Source organism: Aptenodytes forsteri, unplaced genomic scaffold, assembly GCF_000699145.1.
Source record: "Aptenodytes forsteri isolate BGI_AS27 unplaced genomic scaffold, ASM69914v1 Scaffold94, whole genome shotgun sequence".
Lineage (NCBI taxonomy): Eukaryota > Metazoa > Chordata > Aves > Sphenisciformes > Spheniscidae > Aptenodytes > Aptenodytes forsteri.
In genome coordinates this window covers 8,636,222-8,653,316 of record NW_008795017.1, presented here as the reverse complement: position 1 = coordinate 8,653,316, position 17,095 = coordinate 8,636,222, and the positions used below count along the sequence as shown (strand labels likewise).

At 38.1% G+C, this 17,095-nt stretch overlaps 1 protein-coding gene across 1 annotated transcript in view; it reads left to right on the top strand.

Annotated features, from left to right (window-relative positions):
• Positions 1-17,095, top strand: part of TPO (thyroid peroxidase) — a 74,017-nt gene that overhangs the window by 46,761 nt on the left and 10,161 nt on the right. Inside the window, exons 8-13 of the mRNA XM_009275629.1 lie at positions 1-91; positions 7,896-8,154; positions 8,714-8,884; positions 10,407-10,644; positions 14,419-14,627; positions 15,153-15,323. The exon at positions 1-91 is cut by the window's left edge and continues 21 nt beyond it. Of these exons, the coding sequence (XP_009273904.1) occupies positions 1-91; positions 7,896-8,154; positions 8,714-8,884; positions 10,407-10,644; positions 14,419-14,627; positions 15,153-15,323 (1,139 nt within the window). The remainder of the gene's footprint in view (positions 92-7,895; positions 8,155-8,713; positions 8,885-10,406; positions 10,645-14,418; positions 14,628-15,152; positions 15,324-17,095) is intronic.

The following is a 17,095-nucleotide window of genomic DNA, read 5'->3' as shown; positions in this document are numbered from 1 at the left end:
CCTGGCCAGAGCCCTCAAAAACATCAACGGCCACTGGACCGCTGAGACAGTCTACCAAGAAGCACGGAAAATTGTCGGTGCTCTGCATCAGGTTGGCTGCTTATTTGCTTATCTACATGTTACAGTGAATATCTTAGAACAGAATCAATCACAAAACTTTAAATATATTTCTGTGAGTGGCTTTGGAGATGATGTTACGTTTTCTTTGCCACCTATTTCTGCGCTTCAAATTTGGCATGTTCAAAGTTTGTTCTGTTTTCCATTTTCCTGAATACAATGTCGTTGTCCTTAGTTTGTCCAGACCCCTCAGTGCTCCAATTTTCTACCCTGCTTCATCTTTCTGCAGGCTCCTCTGGTGTCTATTTTGTCTATTGAAGAGGCCTTTTCAGATGCATTTCTTTGTAGGGTTTTTTTGGTAAAGGAAAATTAAAAAGTAATGTCTCTGTATTTACATAGTGTTCAAAATGTTTACTTTCTCATAGGAATTATATAAAATAATAACTGTCCTGTGTAAAAATGCTCATGAAGTTCTCAATGGTACATTAATGCATAAACTTCAAGGGCTACTCTTGATAGGAGATAGCAGGAGAAATAAATATGGGAAAACACAGAAGAAAGCAGTTCCTAAGAATGTTTATATTAGACCTGAGAATAGGAAAATCTATTTCTACTCAGTATTTTACTTTTTTCTCCCCCCACCCCCAAAGTAGCTATGCAGGCTTTCACTTCTTTTTTTCCTCACAGTTCTGGTATTCCATGTGGACAGCTTCGGGTCCTGCAGACCTTCATGTGACCTTATCATAAATGAAACAAAATGAAAACAGTCAACAGGATTTCCCTGGCACAAAATATAATCTGCTTGCTCATAGTGTTGGAGGCATTCAAATCTGGATGGCATCAGGACCCAGACGGATTCCTCCAGTGCGAGCCTGATAGATGGGAGGATGTTGTGGCTCCCTGTCCTCAGGTCCAGCCAGTACAAGGCCAAGCACTTATGCCCAGTAGGCGTGCATGTGGGTGCACACACACATACAGAGCAGGCCACACCAACCAACACACACCAAAAGCAGCGCCTTTGCTGGCACTCAGGAATGTGAACAGCAGGGATGGCCTGACCCCTGTTCTCTGTGGCTGCTCAGGATTGAAGCCCATTAGTGAAGCACGCACACAGGCAACGCAGGGGTCTCCTGGGCAGCCTGCACAGTGGCTGGCCCCAGAGCTGGTCCAGCTCACGAGGCCTGGGCCCACAAGCCCCTGAGCCTCAGGGTCCCACTCACTCTCTTTGCAGGTCCTCAAGTTTCTTTTGCTGATCGTCACCTCTGGCTTGGCTGGAAACTCACTAGTGATCACACACGCACATTCAGAGTAGAGAGTACAGCCACAAAGGGGGTAGTGAGAAACAGGATTCCAGAAGAATATAGCTTAAACTGCAGAGATCAAGCACAGGGCTCAGTCAGACGAGCACACTGATCAGCTAACTCTTCACACTCAGACAGCTCCTTTTATCCCCTTTTCCTTCTATTTCCCCATGCTTTTTCCAGTCCACCTTGACCAAGTCCAGCTTGACCCTCCCTTTCCCCACCTTTAGTCCTTTTCCTAAGTACCTCATAGTGTTTCACACATTCCCACAATCCCCTTAAAACATTGCAAACGAAGTTCTTACACAGTCCCCCCAGGTCCTCTCCTCCCCGCACCTCACAAAGACTCCTACCCCTGCAGGCAACTGCCCCTTTAGCTTGCATGATGTCCGGGGGACAGTTTCTTTCATTGGCTCATCTTGGCGGGTTTCACACCTGGGCTTGGGGTCTGGCCACTCTCTCAGGTGGCCTCAGGGAACGGACAATCCTGCGAGTCTATTTTCAATGGTTTGGTTACTCAGGTTACTCCGCTCGATGTTGCTCCTCCAAACCTCATAAGGGCCTTTGTGATTGTGGAGATTCACCTTTAATCAGACAACCTAAGACACAGTGATTCAGCCTGTCTGTTATAATCCATAATACTGGGTGAGCAATATGTCGTGGTTTAATCTCAGTTGGCAACTAAGCACCACGCAGCCGCTCGCTCACTCCCCCCGGTGGGATGGGGGAGAGAATTGGAAGGGTAAAAGTGAGAAAACTCATGGGTCGAGATAACAGGGCTCCATCACGCGTAACGGTTACTTGGGAAGACAAACGCCATCACTCCAAACGTCCCCCCCTTCCTTCTTCTTCCCCCAGCTTTATATACTGAACATGACGTCACATGGTATGGAATATCCCTTTGGCCACTTTGGGTCAGCTGTCCTGGCTGTGCCCCCTCCCAGCTTCTTGTGCACCTCCAGCCTGTTCAGTCAGTAGAGCATGGGAAGCTGAAAAGTCCTTGACTAGTGTAAGCACTACCTAGCAACAACTAAAACATCGGTGTGTTATCAACATTGTTCTCACCCTAAATCCAAAACACAGCACTGTGCCAGCTACTAGGAAGGAAATTAACTCTATCCCTGCTGAAACCAGGACAGCAATATCAGGACCAGAATAATCTGAAGGCTAAGGCACTTTCATACATTTTCTGATTCGTACAAACAGACTTTTTTAGTACCAAAAAAAGACTTTTTTGAAGATGAACTGGGTAAGGAGGGAGGAAAATGTCACTATTCTGATAAAACACTTTTCCTTTCTTCTGCCACAATTTTTAGTCAGCAGAATATGCAGAATGTTTCCTCTAAGAAACCACCGCGTTCTCTGGCATGTTGTTATTTGCACTTAAAGCCAGATAACTTCAGAAAAGTAACATACTTTATTTAATTGTACTTAGTCCTTTTGAAAAGTTTGGCTTTTTTTTATATATATATATATTGGTTACATTAACCATGTCAGCTCCTCTGACGTAAATGTGCTTTTGCATTAAAATAATGGCACCGACAAGTCAGAACGGTTGTTAATACTTGTTAGAAGAAAAGTGCAAATCCAAAAGTAGGCCTCTGTGCGTTCATACACTTCTGATTTATGTCCAGTAACATTATGGCCTGAAAGAAAATACTTTGTGTAAGGCAATACGCTGCATGAATCTGGGCTACTCATTATCTCTACCAGTATCACAGACTAATGAGATTTGCCTATGGCTCATTAGGAATGTGTTTGAATTATTATCTAGCTGGTTCAGAGACATTCATTCAAGAGAGATAATTGGAGTATCTCTGTTAACCAGCAGACTAATGACAGCTCTAGCTGAAGTTACCTTGAGATTTCCACTCTAAAATTTAGTTTCACTTGCTACACATTTCTAAAATTCTCTCTTTTTGGAATGAATACTTTCAAGTGTATTCTTTGCCTGTGGGTGTGTAATTATAGAGAATTGAACAAAAAGCCTTCCTTTCTTCCTAGAATAAGGCCATACTTTTCCTCCTAGATGTTTTTTTGGCAGCATAAATATCTCTAGTGACAAGCATTTAATAATAGAAATTTGACAAAGTTACCAAACATAACAACTGCCTTTTGATATCCTGGACAAAACAGATTTTTTTTGTTACATTGTAGGCATATTTCACTGATAAGTAGCAGTTTATATAAGACACAACAGTGGTTAACTCTCCCCTTGTATTTTACAGGAATGGCACATGCTTAACTCTAAAGTATTAACACTGCAGTATACAGTGGTAAAAATACATACTCTGATTTACCTAGTGTTTTGTGCAAAAAGACATTTTTTCGTTGTCATTTACTAACTGAAATGAAACTATCTGCTTGTTTTGCTTATTCCTCTTTTGAACTGAAAAACAGAATAAGGGGAATTAGGATTCCTCCTTTTAAGCTATTTGTAAGAAAATAGTTTGAATTTGTTTTCCTTTCAACAAAAAGTGTAGACAAAACAGGAAAAAAAGCTCAATTATGCAAATGCTACAGTCTTAACATTGTTATTTTGTACATACGTGGTCTGCAGGATGCAATTGCATGCACATGTGCTGTTCCTCCCAGAGACCATTTCCCCTGATGTGCTGCCGTTTGGATTGTGAAAGCCAGATGATGTGGCACTAGTCAGAGTGAAGCAGGAGTTTTGCAGATCAATCTGAATCAAATTCTCTTTGATTTATTACAGTATCAGAGAACCATCTTTGAATTAATGGCGTTACTGCCAGTTGATCCCAATTGTATCTGACAACCGCCTTTAGTTTTCAGTGTGTATATAGGTGTTTTTTTCACTTCCTTCTACATCTGCTCGTGTTCTCTGAACATCTTGCATCCCTACCTCTCTGCCATGATTCGAAGCGTGGGTTGAAAGTGGGTGTCTTCTGAGGCTGACATACTTTAACTTAACTACAATTATTGGGTTCAACATGGCTAACTTGGATGAAACTTGTTTGTGAAATTAGATGATTAGATAACTCCCCTCAGAGCTTAAACTCTATCAAATTATAAAATATAAATAAATAAATAATAGATATTATAAAAGAGTGTGTTGCATACTGTCATAACTCATGTTTATAAAGAGTATAGTTCAGACTATTAAAGGAAATATAATAATGTCTTCATTATTTATTAAAAATTGAACTATCATACAATCACCCTTTACAGAAAAGTTTAGGACTTCAACATCATTTGTAAATCCTTTAATATCTACAGTGAGAACTTCAAACCAACTGTGCTTAGCACTTTAATGAATTAAACATCATTGCTATGTTTGATTGTTGTCTATTATTTCTGCAATCTTTCCCAAGTGCTGGAGCTTCATTTAATTGGCTCTTCGCTCTCTCAGTGAGATACTATTCCTTTGCAGTTTCCTCTGGCCAGTGGCAAAGACAAGTTGCACTTTTGGCCTTACTTATTCTTATGATAGTTGACATATTTTTATATTCTCCCTTCCACCCTTTTTTTAATCTTCCTTTTCCATCCATTGTGCCCCATTTATACCTACTTTGGAAAATGCTGGAGGGGTTTTGGCAAGGGAAGTCTGCTGAACCTTATGAGAAGTGGTATGAATTTCTGTATCTTTTGTACCTAATTTAAAATAACTTTTAACATGAACAAAAAATACTCAAAAATAATCTGAAATTGTGTAACCTATTTCCAAATACCTAATATATGGCTGACTTCTGCTGGGGATGACCCAGCCTGGAGGCAAACCCAGCCAGGATGCTCACTGAGTTCATAAGGATGCTTGGGAACCCCTGTTGTAATTCTGCCTTCTGAATGAGAGGGACACTGCCTTTCACACTAACAGCCTGTTTAACTTGGAGTATCATTGTGTTTGCAGGTCAGGATTCAGTTACTTTTCTATAAACAGTGCCCATGTGATTCATGATATGATGTAAAATCTGTACAAAGCCTTTTCTGACAGTCTTGTAATCACTCAGATCTTGTTTCTTACTGAATACTTACCAAATGATTGGTTGAATTGCCAGGAAATCAGAACTTTATTTTCTCTGATATGACTAAATGTATAACATTTAAATACTCTCAATCCCTCTGTTACTATCTGGTCATATAGACTACTAAAGTCATTTAAATATTGAGCATATGGGTTTCTGTTTAAAAGACAGTGCCCATTTGTCATAATTTTTCACTGAATTATACCATTGAAACAATGACGGCCGTGAGACAGTAGAAATATTGACATTATTGATTAAAATTAATTTCTTCATGAGACTTCTGTGGAGCTTGGAGTTGATGCTATGAGGGGTTGAATGTCTCCTAAGAGGACCTTGGATTACCACTAATCTCATAAGCGTCACAAGGAGTTGAGACCACCCAGTACCTTGCAGGTTCAGACTCATTATATTCACATAAATCCCTTATGCTGCTGCAAACACCTGAAAGTTAACCTATTATTCATAAATAGACTCAAAATAAGTAATAAATGGTAGAGCAGTTCATTGTACTTGTTTGCATTTTCTTTTCCATGTAGTCCCTTTCTGGCTCTGATTTTATTGACGTATTTTTAGGCAAAAATATTCTTTTGTTTCCACAGGATAATCTCAGTTGTTGAAGGAACACTGTATCGAAAGAAAGTATTATGCTTATTTATGCAAAATATGAGAGGAAATAAATCTTTCAAATCATTCTCTCAGAGCAGGGAGTGCATGCAAAAGAATTTTAACAAAAATAATTTTGATGTTTGTCAGCTCTTTACACCTTCTTTAAAACTTATATATGTGTCAGTTATGAGAACTTGTAGCAAGCCTCTCCTTGACTTCACGCAGACAAATTCAGGCAAGGTATGTTCAGAGACTACAGAAAGACTGGATGCTACATGCTGATGTACTTTATATATGGTTCTCTGTCAGACTCCAGATTCTTTCTGGCAGTATCATCTTCTGCTGTATTAGTAACAACTTCTTAGTCTGTATTGTCTAAAAATCACTTCCAATTGATGGAGCCTTATTTAGCCATTGGAAGTTTCCATCAAACAGATGCCTCTCAGCTCAAGGCAGGCATAAGACCCCTTTTTACCTTAGCCTTTTAATTTTCATGTCTTGAAAAGTCAACCCCTCTTCCCCTACCAAGGAAACAAGAAATGAAGATCTTACCTCCGGAGCAAATGAAAAATCTGAATTACCCTTTCCTTCAGGGAATCTGGCCTTTATGAGCAGCTTAGCTTGGGATTTCATTTACAGTGAGCCAAAAAATGACAGTCACATCAGGATGTTTGCGTCCATGGCTAACCTAGTCCTATTTAAAGTCTTTGCTTGTAAAAACTAACTCTAAATCTAAAATTAGAAAGAACTGTTGTCCTGCAAAACCTTTGTGAATGTAGCAAAAGGTTAACTTCTCAAATGTACAGTGTCAGCATTAATTTCTAGTAATTATTTTATTTTATTTTCTTCATATGTTGTACTAACGGAGCTGTAAAAGGAATTCTAACCTATTGTCTTTCAAATATTTGTTCACTGCATGACCTAGCCTGAAAACATAAAGAGGTTGTTACCTCTGCCTTCCGAGAAAAGTGAGTGAATTCTGGAGGGGTTTGCTTGTCTCTGTGCTGTGCCTAAAATAAAGATACAAGTTTTTCATAAGGTCATTTTATGCCAACTAGCTTTTCAATATGCACTATATCAAGCTCAAAGTACATTTGTCTGTATATTTTATTGCACATTATATTGAATATGTAAGGTATTTTATTTAGTTCATTATGCTTCGTATTCATCCCATTATGTTTTACTGAGTTCAGCATAATCTTTAACCTAAAACACACTTTCATTTTATTCGGTACATTAGATCGTTTTCCCCTTTTTTTTTGGTCATGATTACTCATATGTTTTTTTCATGCTGTAATGCTATTACATTATAAAAGCATTTGACAGAAGGTGTTTGTCAGCATTTTCATTTTTGAAGTGTGTTTTTTAGGAGTCTATAAATCGGCTTGAGTTTAGCATAAAATGTCTACCAAGGGATTCTGGGCACCAGTATTTTAAAGCCTCATCATTTCAAATATTCAGTAAAGAGGATTTCTGTCACAAATATATGTCTGAAAATAGAATCTGTTCATATCAACAACCATTCTTGAAAGATTTTATAGTAATTCATGCTTTCATTGCCATTTTTAAGGGCATTATAATTTACACCATCACAATCAGGTCTTTAAATCTCAGCACACGTCCTGTGAGCTGGATTACCCCCATAGATGGGAAGTGAGCAACAGTGGTAATCTCTACTCAGGAGGCTTTGGTCTAGCATTTATGGTACAAGCTAACAGGGGCCTGGCAGCCGTACTGCACTGAGCCATGCCACTGATTCTCTCCAGTCATTTGTCTGCTTACTGCAAAAATAAGAACGATATTGTTTACCAGCTAATACTGCTCTTAGCCATGCCAAGTGCTTGGGGATAGATGAGTGAAGAAAAAGGCATTTAGCATGTTGGAATCATTACTATTCACCTATAAAAACACTGAATGATAAATGTTTCTTTTTCTTTTCTTTCAGATTATTACTTTAAGAGATTACATTCCCAAAATCATTGGTCCAGATGCTTTTAATCTATATATCGGCCTTTATACAGGTTATGATCCCACAATGAATCCTACCGTTTCTAATGTATTTTCAACAGCTGCTTTTCGTTTTGGTCATGCAACAATCCAACCAATAGTAAGGCGATTGAATGCACAGTATTTAGATGATCCAGAACTCCCAAATCTTCATTTGCATGAAGTTTTCTTTAGTCCCTGGAGGCTCATTAAAGGAGGTATGGTTTTATTTAAACGGGTTGGGTTTTTTTTCCAGAATATCGTAACTTTTTTCAAAGTTACTTATCTTGAATTAGGAATCCAGAATATCGTAACTTTTTTCTAAGATACTTATCTTGAATTAGGAATAAGAACATTTATATAACTGCATCACTGATTTAAGTTGTTAAACTGGTTCCAGAGCATTAACATGAACTGGAACAATTGTTCTGAGTTAAATAGTTCTCTGAATCAGACAAAAGTTATTCTCCAGGTTAAACCAGTCTGGTAGATGGACAATAGATTGATGATTGATGATGAAGATATTTCAAATATTTTTTTGGTGGATTAATGTATTATCAGGTTGCAAATTTTCTTGCACCTGAAGAAGAGGATGGAGCCTTTTCATAGCACTATTACTCCTATTTCAACCTGCAGCACATTTTTGCATTTGTTTGAATGTAAAAGCCTGTGGCCAATGTTTAAAAAACATAGAAGCATACATGCATTCACATTTGTTAAGAAAGTTATAATGGTTTATATATATACTGTAATGTTATATTATTTTTGTGTTTAAAGGAGGCTTGGATCCTTTACTAAGGGGTCTTCTAGCACATTCAGCAAAACTGCAGATGCAAGATCAACTACTGAATGAGGAATTGACAGAAAAACTGTTTGTGTTGTCCAATAATGGTTCACTTGATTTAGCATCGTTAAATTTACAGCGTGGCCGTGATCACGGACTCCCAGGTCTATTGATTTTTCTTGAATTTTCTCCCAGCTGGTAACTGAACTATAACTGTGTATATTTGGGATGTAATTGTAAGCTTTTAAATAATAGCTTTAGTAAAAGTAACTTAGGTCTCTCTTAAAATGTAAGTAGCTAATATTTTTAACTTTGATGGAAGCAAAATATTCCCCAGCATTTGAAATTAAAATAACCTGTTAAGTCTGAAATCTGGAAGGACAGTACTAGTGAGTGGATCTGGGTGTGCTTGATGTAGGTACCTGAGGCTTGTTCTTGCTGGAACCAGCTCGAGAGGAGTGGGGTTTCTGCCCACAGCAGCTACTTGCCATTGGCAGGCTGCCCCCAGCCTGTGGGACAGGTTGACTTAGACACAACCTCATTGGCTCTACCGACCATAGAAGGTGTTGAGATGTCTCCAGGAGTGGTGTAGATGGCTTATTTAGGTGTACACCTCATTTTGAGAAATATTACACATTTGTGCCTGTTTTTTGCACTAGCTTTCTTACTCTAGTCAGCCCAGGGTGAGATTGAACTAACAGTCAAAGAGCATTAGCCCATCAGCCCATGGGTGTACTGGCTTAGAGGAAGACTGCTGGAGCTTAGTTCAATTTGATTGCATCAGCTGTTAAAATATACAGTATGTTCCCAGTCCTGTATAAAAACCTCTTACAAGCATGCCACAGCTACCCTTAGCATGGTAGACAGAGCCTCTTTCTTTTTTGGTACTAAAACTGTGTCCTGACCCCCTGCCTGATCAGACAGCTTGTCTGCATGAATAAGGAACAAACCTGGCTGCCCTTCTATGCTCTGAGCCCAATGTCCCACCCATGGAGGTAGGACTGACCATTGTCAAAGGGCGTTATGTCTCTGGGTGACAACCCTCTCCATTTCTCCTGTACAACTCTGCAGCTAGGAATACACAAGTCATTGGCCCTGGACAGTAGAAATGAAGTCTGACTCCGGCCTGGAGTTTAAAGCTCTCAGTCACACAAGGGTAGAAATGGAGGTTTGATCTCCCAGACCAGAAATTAAAGTTTTGTTGGGAGATGGGTGTGTGTGTGGGTGTGTGTGTTAATTCTAATGATGTAAAAGAATGTAAAAGAAATATATTTTCCAGAGAACTGGACATGTGCCCTAGGACACTCTCCTTAATAAAGTGCTTTAGTTACTAACTTCATTCATGTTACTTCTTGCCTACTCTTCACCTAACTCCTGTATTCCTAGTCTGGAAATCTCAAGACACAGTGCATACTCCTATTATCTATTATCATGTTTCCATTGCTTAAATATGGAAGAATTGTTTTAAACCTTTGTTTTCCTTCATGAAAATGATGCAGCAATTTCATATCCTGTAGTTTCAGATCCTGCCATCATTTCCCTGATCAATTTAACCAATAATAATAGGCCTATTTTTAGACATAACTGTCTATGACTATGATTAAAGTTGTCAGAATCCAGTGCTTATAAATTTATTAATTTCATATATCATGCTTAACAGCCAAGTCTAATCTTCCTTTTTTACAGGTTATAATGACTGGCGAGAATTCTGTGGCTTACCAAAACTGGAAACTCAAACTGACCTGAATACAGTAATAACCAATCACAATGTCACTGAAAAAATACTGGAATCGTACCATAATCCTAACAATATTGATGTTTGGCTTGGTGGTCTGGTAGAAGACTTTCTTCCAGGTGCTAGAACCGGTCCCCTGTTTGCGTGTATAATTGGAAAGCAAATGAAAGCACTAAGGGATGGTGACCGGTGAGTTTATTCATGCTGTTGAATCATTTGTGTAATATGCAGAAGCAGTGGAGATTTTACAGATATGTGAGAATACTTCCCAGAATATAAGACAACATGATACTTAAACAAGCTTTAAACAAATTATTCCCTGCCACTTCCATGTTTTTAACTTCGCTCCTTCAGTTTTGTTGGGTGACCTTTTGCTTATTCTTCTTTGGTTTGTATATAATTTCAATTCCAGATGACATGGAGATTGTTTCTGTGGTATTGAGATGCCCAACTTTGCACTCCTGGTGGAAATGCAATGTGTCACCAGCAGTTAATTGTGCCAGAGGCAGCTAACTTCTGTGTGGATGGATGTAGTACTGTGCAGGCTTTAGCTATCAGGTCCCTGAGGGCTGCACTGGACTCAGGGTCCTTAACTGGAAGAACCTCAACATTTTCCATGGCAAACACAGCAAAGTCAGAAGGCATAGGCAGGGAGCTGTAATTCAGGCTTCCTAGAGGGGATAATAAAAACACCATGTACCTAGTCTTATGTGAACTGGGACTGCAGAGTGCTCCCAGAATTGCCTCATCGGACACAGCATAGTATGTCCCTTCACCCAACACTGCACAACCACCACCAGGATCTTGTGCGAGTTCAACCTTCCACACCAGGAAGGCAGGAGAAATGCAACTTCAGGTCACAAAGGGGTGCAAGATGCAGTTTATATCTTGCTTCTGCTCCTGAAGCAATTATAAAACCAACCTTTTTTTCATGTCCATCATGTACTTGTGACAGTAATTTCGAATCTCATGAGAAGACTGATTTTAAACTGCTCACACCATGCTAGCAGTGGTGTTTTAAGTACATCTGGTCCTTACACTCACCTTTAAGGTCCTCTCATAAGTCACTGTTCTGGAAAGAAACCATTATGTAAATAAGCATCCGAGACAGAATTTAAATCTGAACTTTAAAAAATGTTAATTAATTAGCTCACAGGAAAAAGCGATGTTAATCATAAAGGTGGTATCTTATTAGCACAAACTGTATAGACAGCAAACATTCCACTCAGCTATGTTAAAAATGTGGTTGAAAATCTTCTGAATCATACAGGCATACTTGACCCTATCTGGGGAAGGGTAATCTATCGAGGTCCTTCCAGCCTTGTTTCCATTATTCAGTGCCTTATGATACTTCTTATTATTCAGTGTCTTATGATACTACTAGCATTAATTAAACTTAAGCATAATTTAACATTAACTTCAAATTGAGAAAAAGAGTTCTAATAATAAAAGAATTCCCTAAGTTTCTGCCTCAAAGTTTGTGTCAGCTAACTTAAACGTGAAATGGTATTGTCGTTAATACTATGATAAGGAACTATCTAAGAGAAGTTAGAAGTATGTAAAAACATGTTATAGTTGTCACACAGTAAGTATAAGAACAGAAAAGTCTAACATTCATTGCAGTGCCTTGTCAGATAGAGTATTGGGTATTATCTTGTAACACTTGTAACACTACCTGCTTACTAGATATCCTAATTGACATGTAAATAAGTAGGGATTTCAAAACATCTCTTCTAACATACTCACTTAAGTTCAGAAATCAGGACTAAGTGGAATTTTTTACTGATTGAACTCCATCCTGACAGCCTTAAAATCTTTTGTCAGTAATCTGACAAAACATGAAGGGATTTCTTTTTCCGATGTACTAAACTCAGGTACTGTCTTAACCTCAGCCAAATCACCTGGAACAAATTGTTTCTGTTCCATCAGCTTTGACTTTCTTTTTCTGTCTCTCCTACTCTGAATCTTTTTGTGATCTCAGGATTTGCAATAGTTGAGCAAAAATTCTGAAACTGACTTTGTCATTCTTTGCATAGGAGGGCTTGTGCCTCCTTTTTTTTTCTTTTCTTTCTTTCTTTTTTCACTCTAACACTGTAAAATTCACCTGTAAATTTTTGGGCACCTGATACAGATCAGTTGGAGCAACCTTTGTTAGAGTAAATGCCTATTGGCTGGGTAGATTAAAAAATGATTTTGTGCTTAAGCCTTCTCAGCAGTGTAGATGAAACTGAATTTTGTGATGAAAGTAGAATAGGTTTTAATGTATAAGAAAGGGGAAATGACAGGCGTAGGAGAGCTGAGTGGAGCAAAGTCTCTGATGGCTTTGGTTATGGGAAGGGGCCTGGGAACAATCAACGAGGTTTCAGGATGCTCTGAGAAGTTAAGGGACAGTGTGCAGGTGAAGGGTAGGAGGAAGGCATCTTTCTTTTTTCCTCTTTCCAGCCCCTCCATCTCTCCTGCACTTCTTGTCACAGTGCTGCTGAGGTGTGGGACATTCACTCCATCCCTGGTCCTGTAGATTGCCTCCTCCTCCAATATAGGTAAAGTGGGACAGGTTTCTCCCCAAATTGTCCTGCTGTAGGTAACTATTTGCCTATAAAGCCAGTTTACCAAAATTTCACATGCACTTACCTTACTTAACCAGTATACTCTTGTTGGCAGCAGGGTCCAATTTGCCCTGAAAAGCCCTCCCAGAGCACACTAGCAGCCCTCATGTTCCCCAGAACACAAACAGGACTGTCAGACTTCTCATTTGCATGGTACCATTTCAGGGGGCTCATAAAATGGTACCATTTTATGCCGCATGTCAGGTTTGCACACGGTCCACAGTCAACATTGCTGTTGATCCCTTCCGATCATAAAAATGTAAACACAAAAACCACAGACTTTTCTAGAAACCCCGGCCTTGTTCCCCCAGTATTATGGATGCCCACGTCCTGTGTTAAACCTGAGGTTAATTTGTATAGTGTGATTGTATCCATACTCTACTGCTAATGGTCCTAGGACATGTTACCATAAACCCTGCCTAACATTTAGGAAAATCCTAATTGGCCTGACTACCACAGGGAACTATCTTAGCAGTGTAGCAGTGCTTAACACTGTTTAATGCACTAATGCAGATGTGCTATTAAACGCTCCGCAAATATTTTTTTGCCATTCATGACGTCTTTTTGTACAAAATGTTTATCTTTTCTTTTTTCCCCAATGTTTTCTTTCCCTTTCTTTTTATCTTTAAGCACATATGTATGTGTGTATGCACACATATATAATATATATCATTTAATAGATACACCTGTGTAGCATCAACTGTTTCTTCTGTTCTGCCACCACACTCCCGATCTGACAAAATGGAAAAAGCAGCTCCTCTCTCTTTCAGCCAGTCTTAGCTTACCTTTTTGTATGATCAAAAGCACAATTACCATCTTACAATTTTCTACTATAATTAATTTGCATATCTACAGCTTTCTTAGCAAATGAAGAACTCCATATTAAACAGAGGAGCATTCAGCAATACCTGTTTTCATAGCAACCATTCAGTAATTGCAAGCAGAATTCAAAAGCTATGGTATGGGGAAATCTAGTATGGCTACTCCTGTAATTCTCCTGTAATTTTTGCTTAAAGCAATTTATAAGTGCACAGTGAATGCTGGTGTGCATAAGATTAAGCATCCAGTTCAAACAAATTAGTTCCAAGTTTTTATCTCAGGATTGTAACTTTTTTTGTGTCCCTGTATCATCAATGAAAATTAATTCTGCAGATGTGAATAACTAATAGTTTTAACCAGCTGACTTTAACACATCATTTGAGTTGACCAGTACGTCAGACCCACACTAGCCTTTTCATGACTTTCAAGCTGGGTATGTAAGTCTGCAGATCATGGTGTTACATAGGGTACTGTGAAAGTAAGAATGATCAGCTCTTTGAATTTGATCTTTTCAAAATGTTTCTATCAATCTTTCCAGATTTTGGTGGGAAAATGATAATGTTTTCACAGAAGCTCAAAAGCATGAACTCAAAAAACACTCATTGTCCCGCGTGATTTGTGACAATACAGGGATTTCTGAAGTGCCAGTAGATGCCTTTAAACTTGGAAAGTTTCCACAGGATTTTAAGCATTGCGACGATATACCTGGGATGAATTTAGAAGCTTGGCAAGAATTCTATCAGGAAGGTAATCTGGTAATTGCCAGTCTTTTCTGACAGGAGGGGAGAGTAATCAGCAGTTAGAGCACTGACCTTGGTTGTGGCAGGTCTTGAGTTACTGGTCTGATGCAGATCTTTAGTATTTCTACCACTTAGAAATGGGATCTAAGTCTTTCTCTCCTTCTTTCTCAACTTCCTCTGTAAAAAAAGAGAGTGTTTGCCAACTTCACTCTGATAACATGAATGGCTTGTGATATATTCAGACATTATGGCAATTGGGGCAGGAGTTCTTAGACAGATAGAAAATATTAACTAAGAACTCTGCAGAACATATTATTAGAAGATAATGCTAATTTTACAAGCATTATAAGTCAAACCTGAGGTATTCCATATAAATTCTTGTCCAGAAATGAACAATTAAATTTTTGATCACCTTAAAACATGTGAGTAATTTACTGAAGTTAATTTATAGCAGTAATGCAGAATAATGTCCATTTTCAAGGGTAAGGTGGTAATTTTTTAAGAGCTTGTAATACAGTCTTTTTATTCATAGAGGAAATATGTGGAACACCAAAGAGTGTGGAAAATGGTGATTTTGTATACTGTTCCAAATTTGGAAAATCTACAGTGACTTATTCATGTCAGTATGGATTTCAGTTACAAGGAGAAGAGCAATTAACCTGCACAAGTAAAGGATGGAACTTTGAGGCTCCCGTTTGTATAGGTATCTATTTTGTTGTTGTTGTTTCTGAATTTTCTAAAAGTTAAAGTCAAGCACATCTCATCAGAAGTGAACTCCCTCCTATGCTCTCTTGTAGTCAACTTTCTGGGTCTGTAGGTATGATAACATGATAATGTGAAACTATCCTTGCTCCAGAATTGTTATCTCAATCTCTACCCATCCTGATTCAGCAATCAGGTTGATGATAGGAAAATGTCACTAAAAATTACCTAATTAAGCAAAAATGAGTCAATTAACAACCAGTAGGGAAAAAAGCAGCAAATCAGAATTATACATTGCTTCTTCCAACATTCAACATAACAGCAAGACATGACAGTTGTCATTTTCCTATCATTGTTTCAACAGATGCTCTAGATACAAAATGAGTTCAGCACCAGTAGTTCATGTATCATCCTAATAAGTTAAGCAAAAATGACAGAGAAAAAAATACTGTGAAGTGAATAAGTGAAATTAAGCAAATTAATTATCACTTCAGTTCCAACCTCTGTCCCCAAAATAGCTGTGAAAAGATTTGCCAGAAGTGAATTACTTCTGCAGGTACAAAAGTAAAGCAGGTGAAAAATCAGTAAAAACATATTGTCTTTTGACATTTCATGCACATTTTCAGGGGAATTCTTTTATCTTCTCTCTTCCTTTTGCCTTATTTTTACTGTTGAATAGAATAGGATAGGAAGAAAGTGAATGTGGCAAATATTTAATTACAAGACCTTCACTCTTCGCAGCTATGAAGGATGAATTCTTTCTGTTCACATTTCAAATGTGTGTGCTTATAATGGTATGTGTGTATATATATTTATTTATATATATTTATTTTTCTATATATTTGTATATATAAATCTATACACACACACACACTCAAACTGCTCAGCTTTATAAGAACATGAAAGAAAATGAAACCTGAAAAGGCCATATTTAGGAATATATTATGGATGGTGGTAAATTAATTTGAATGCAAGTGCTGCAGCTGATCCACAATAAAGTCTGCTTATCAGTATTTCTGTGACAGCAGAATAGAAAGCTCTTCATTCTAATTGTATACCTGGTATGGAAAAAGTCAAATGAAATTTGCAGCTCATTCCTTTATTCAAATCCTATTTATCCACTGAATTCCACCCACATAAATACCATATAAAGAAATAAAGCTGTTAAATGAATTATAATAAAATGTTTTCAATAGATTAATGTTCTGGCAGCAAGCTGAATAAATAAGTTATATGAATGAATCATTCCTTGTCCTAGTTTCTTTTAATATGTTCAGTAATGTAAACAAAAGACTGTATATCTGCTATAGGAAAACAAGCTGCTGCATATATTAAGTAAGCAATGCCTTTATTAAATGAAAACCATCAAAACCCACTTATGCAGATGCTACTTGAGTTTTACAGTAGAAAGCACTTTGTTCCATGCATGTCTGTGCAATGTGTTCTCATTCTTTTACATGTTCAGCAAATTAGGAATAAGTCAAGCAATATAAAGAGGAGGATAGAGCTTAGCATTTCTGCAGATGGTTTCAAAATTATATGCTGCTCTGGAAAAGAGAGTGGCCTGCTGGCAAAAGCATAGGAATCTGAGAGCTGTTAATTCCTGCTTACTAACTTTGGCTTTGACAGAAATCATTTCTATTGATTCAGGAAGTCATTTAGTGCTAGACTATGCTACCTTCCTTTATATTAAGTGTTATCTTACTCTTGATAGATAACTCTGTTTACTTTGCTTTAATAAAGTATTGCTGTCTTTGAGTAGTAGGGTAGGCT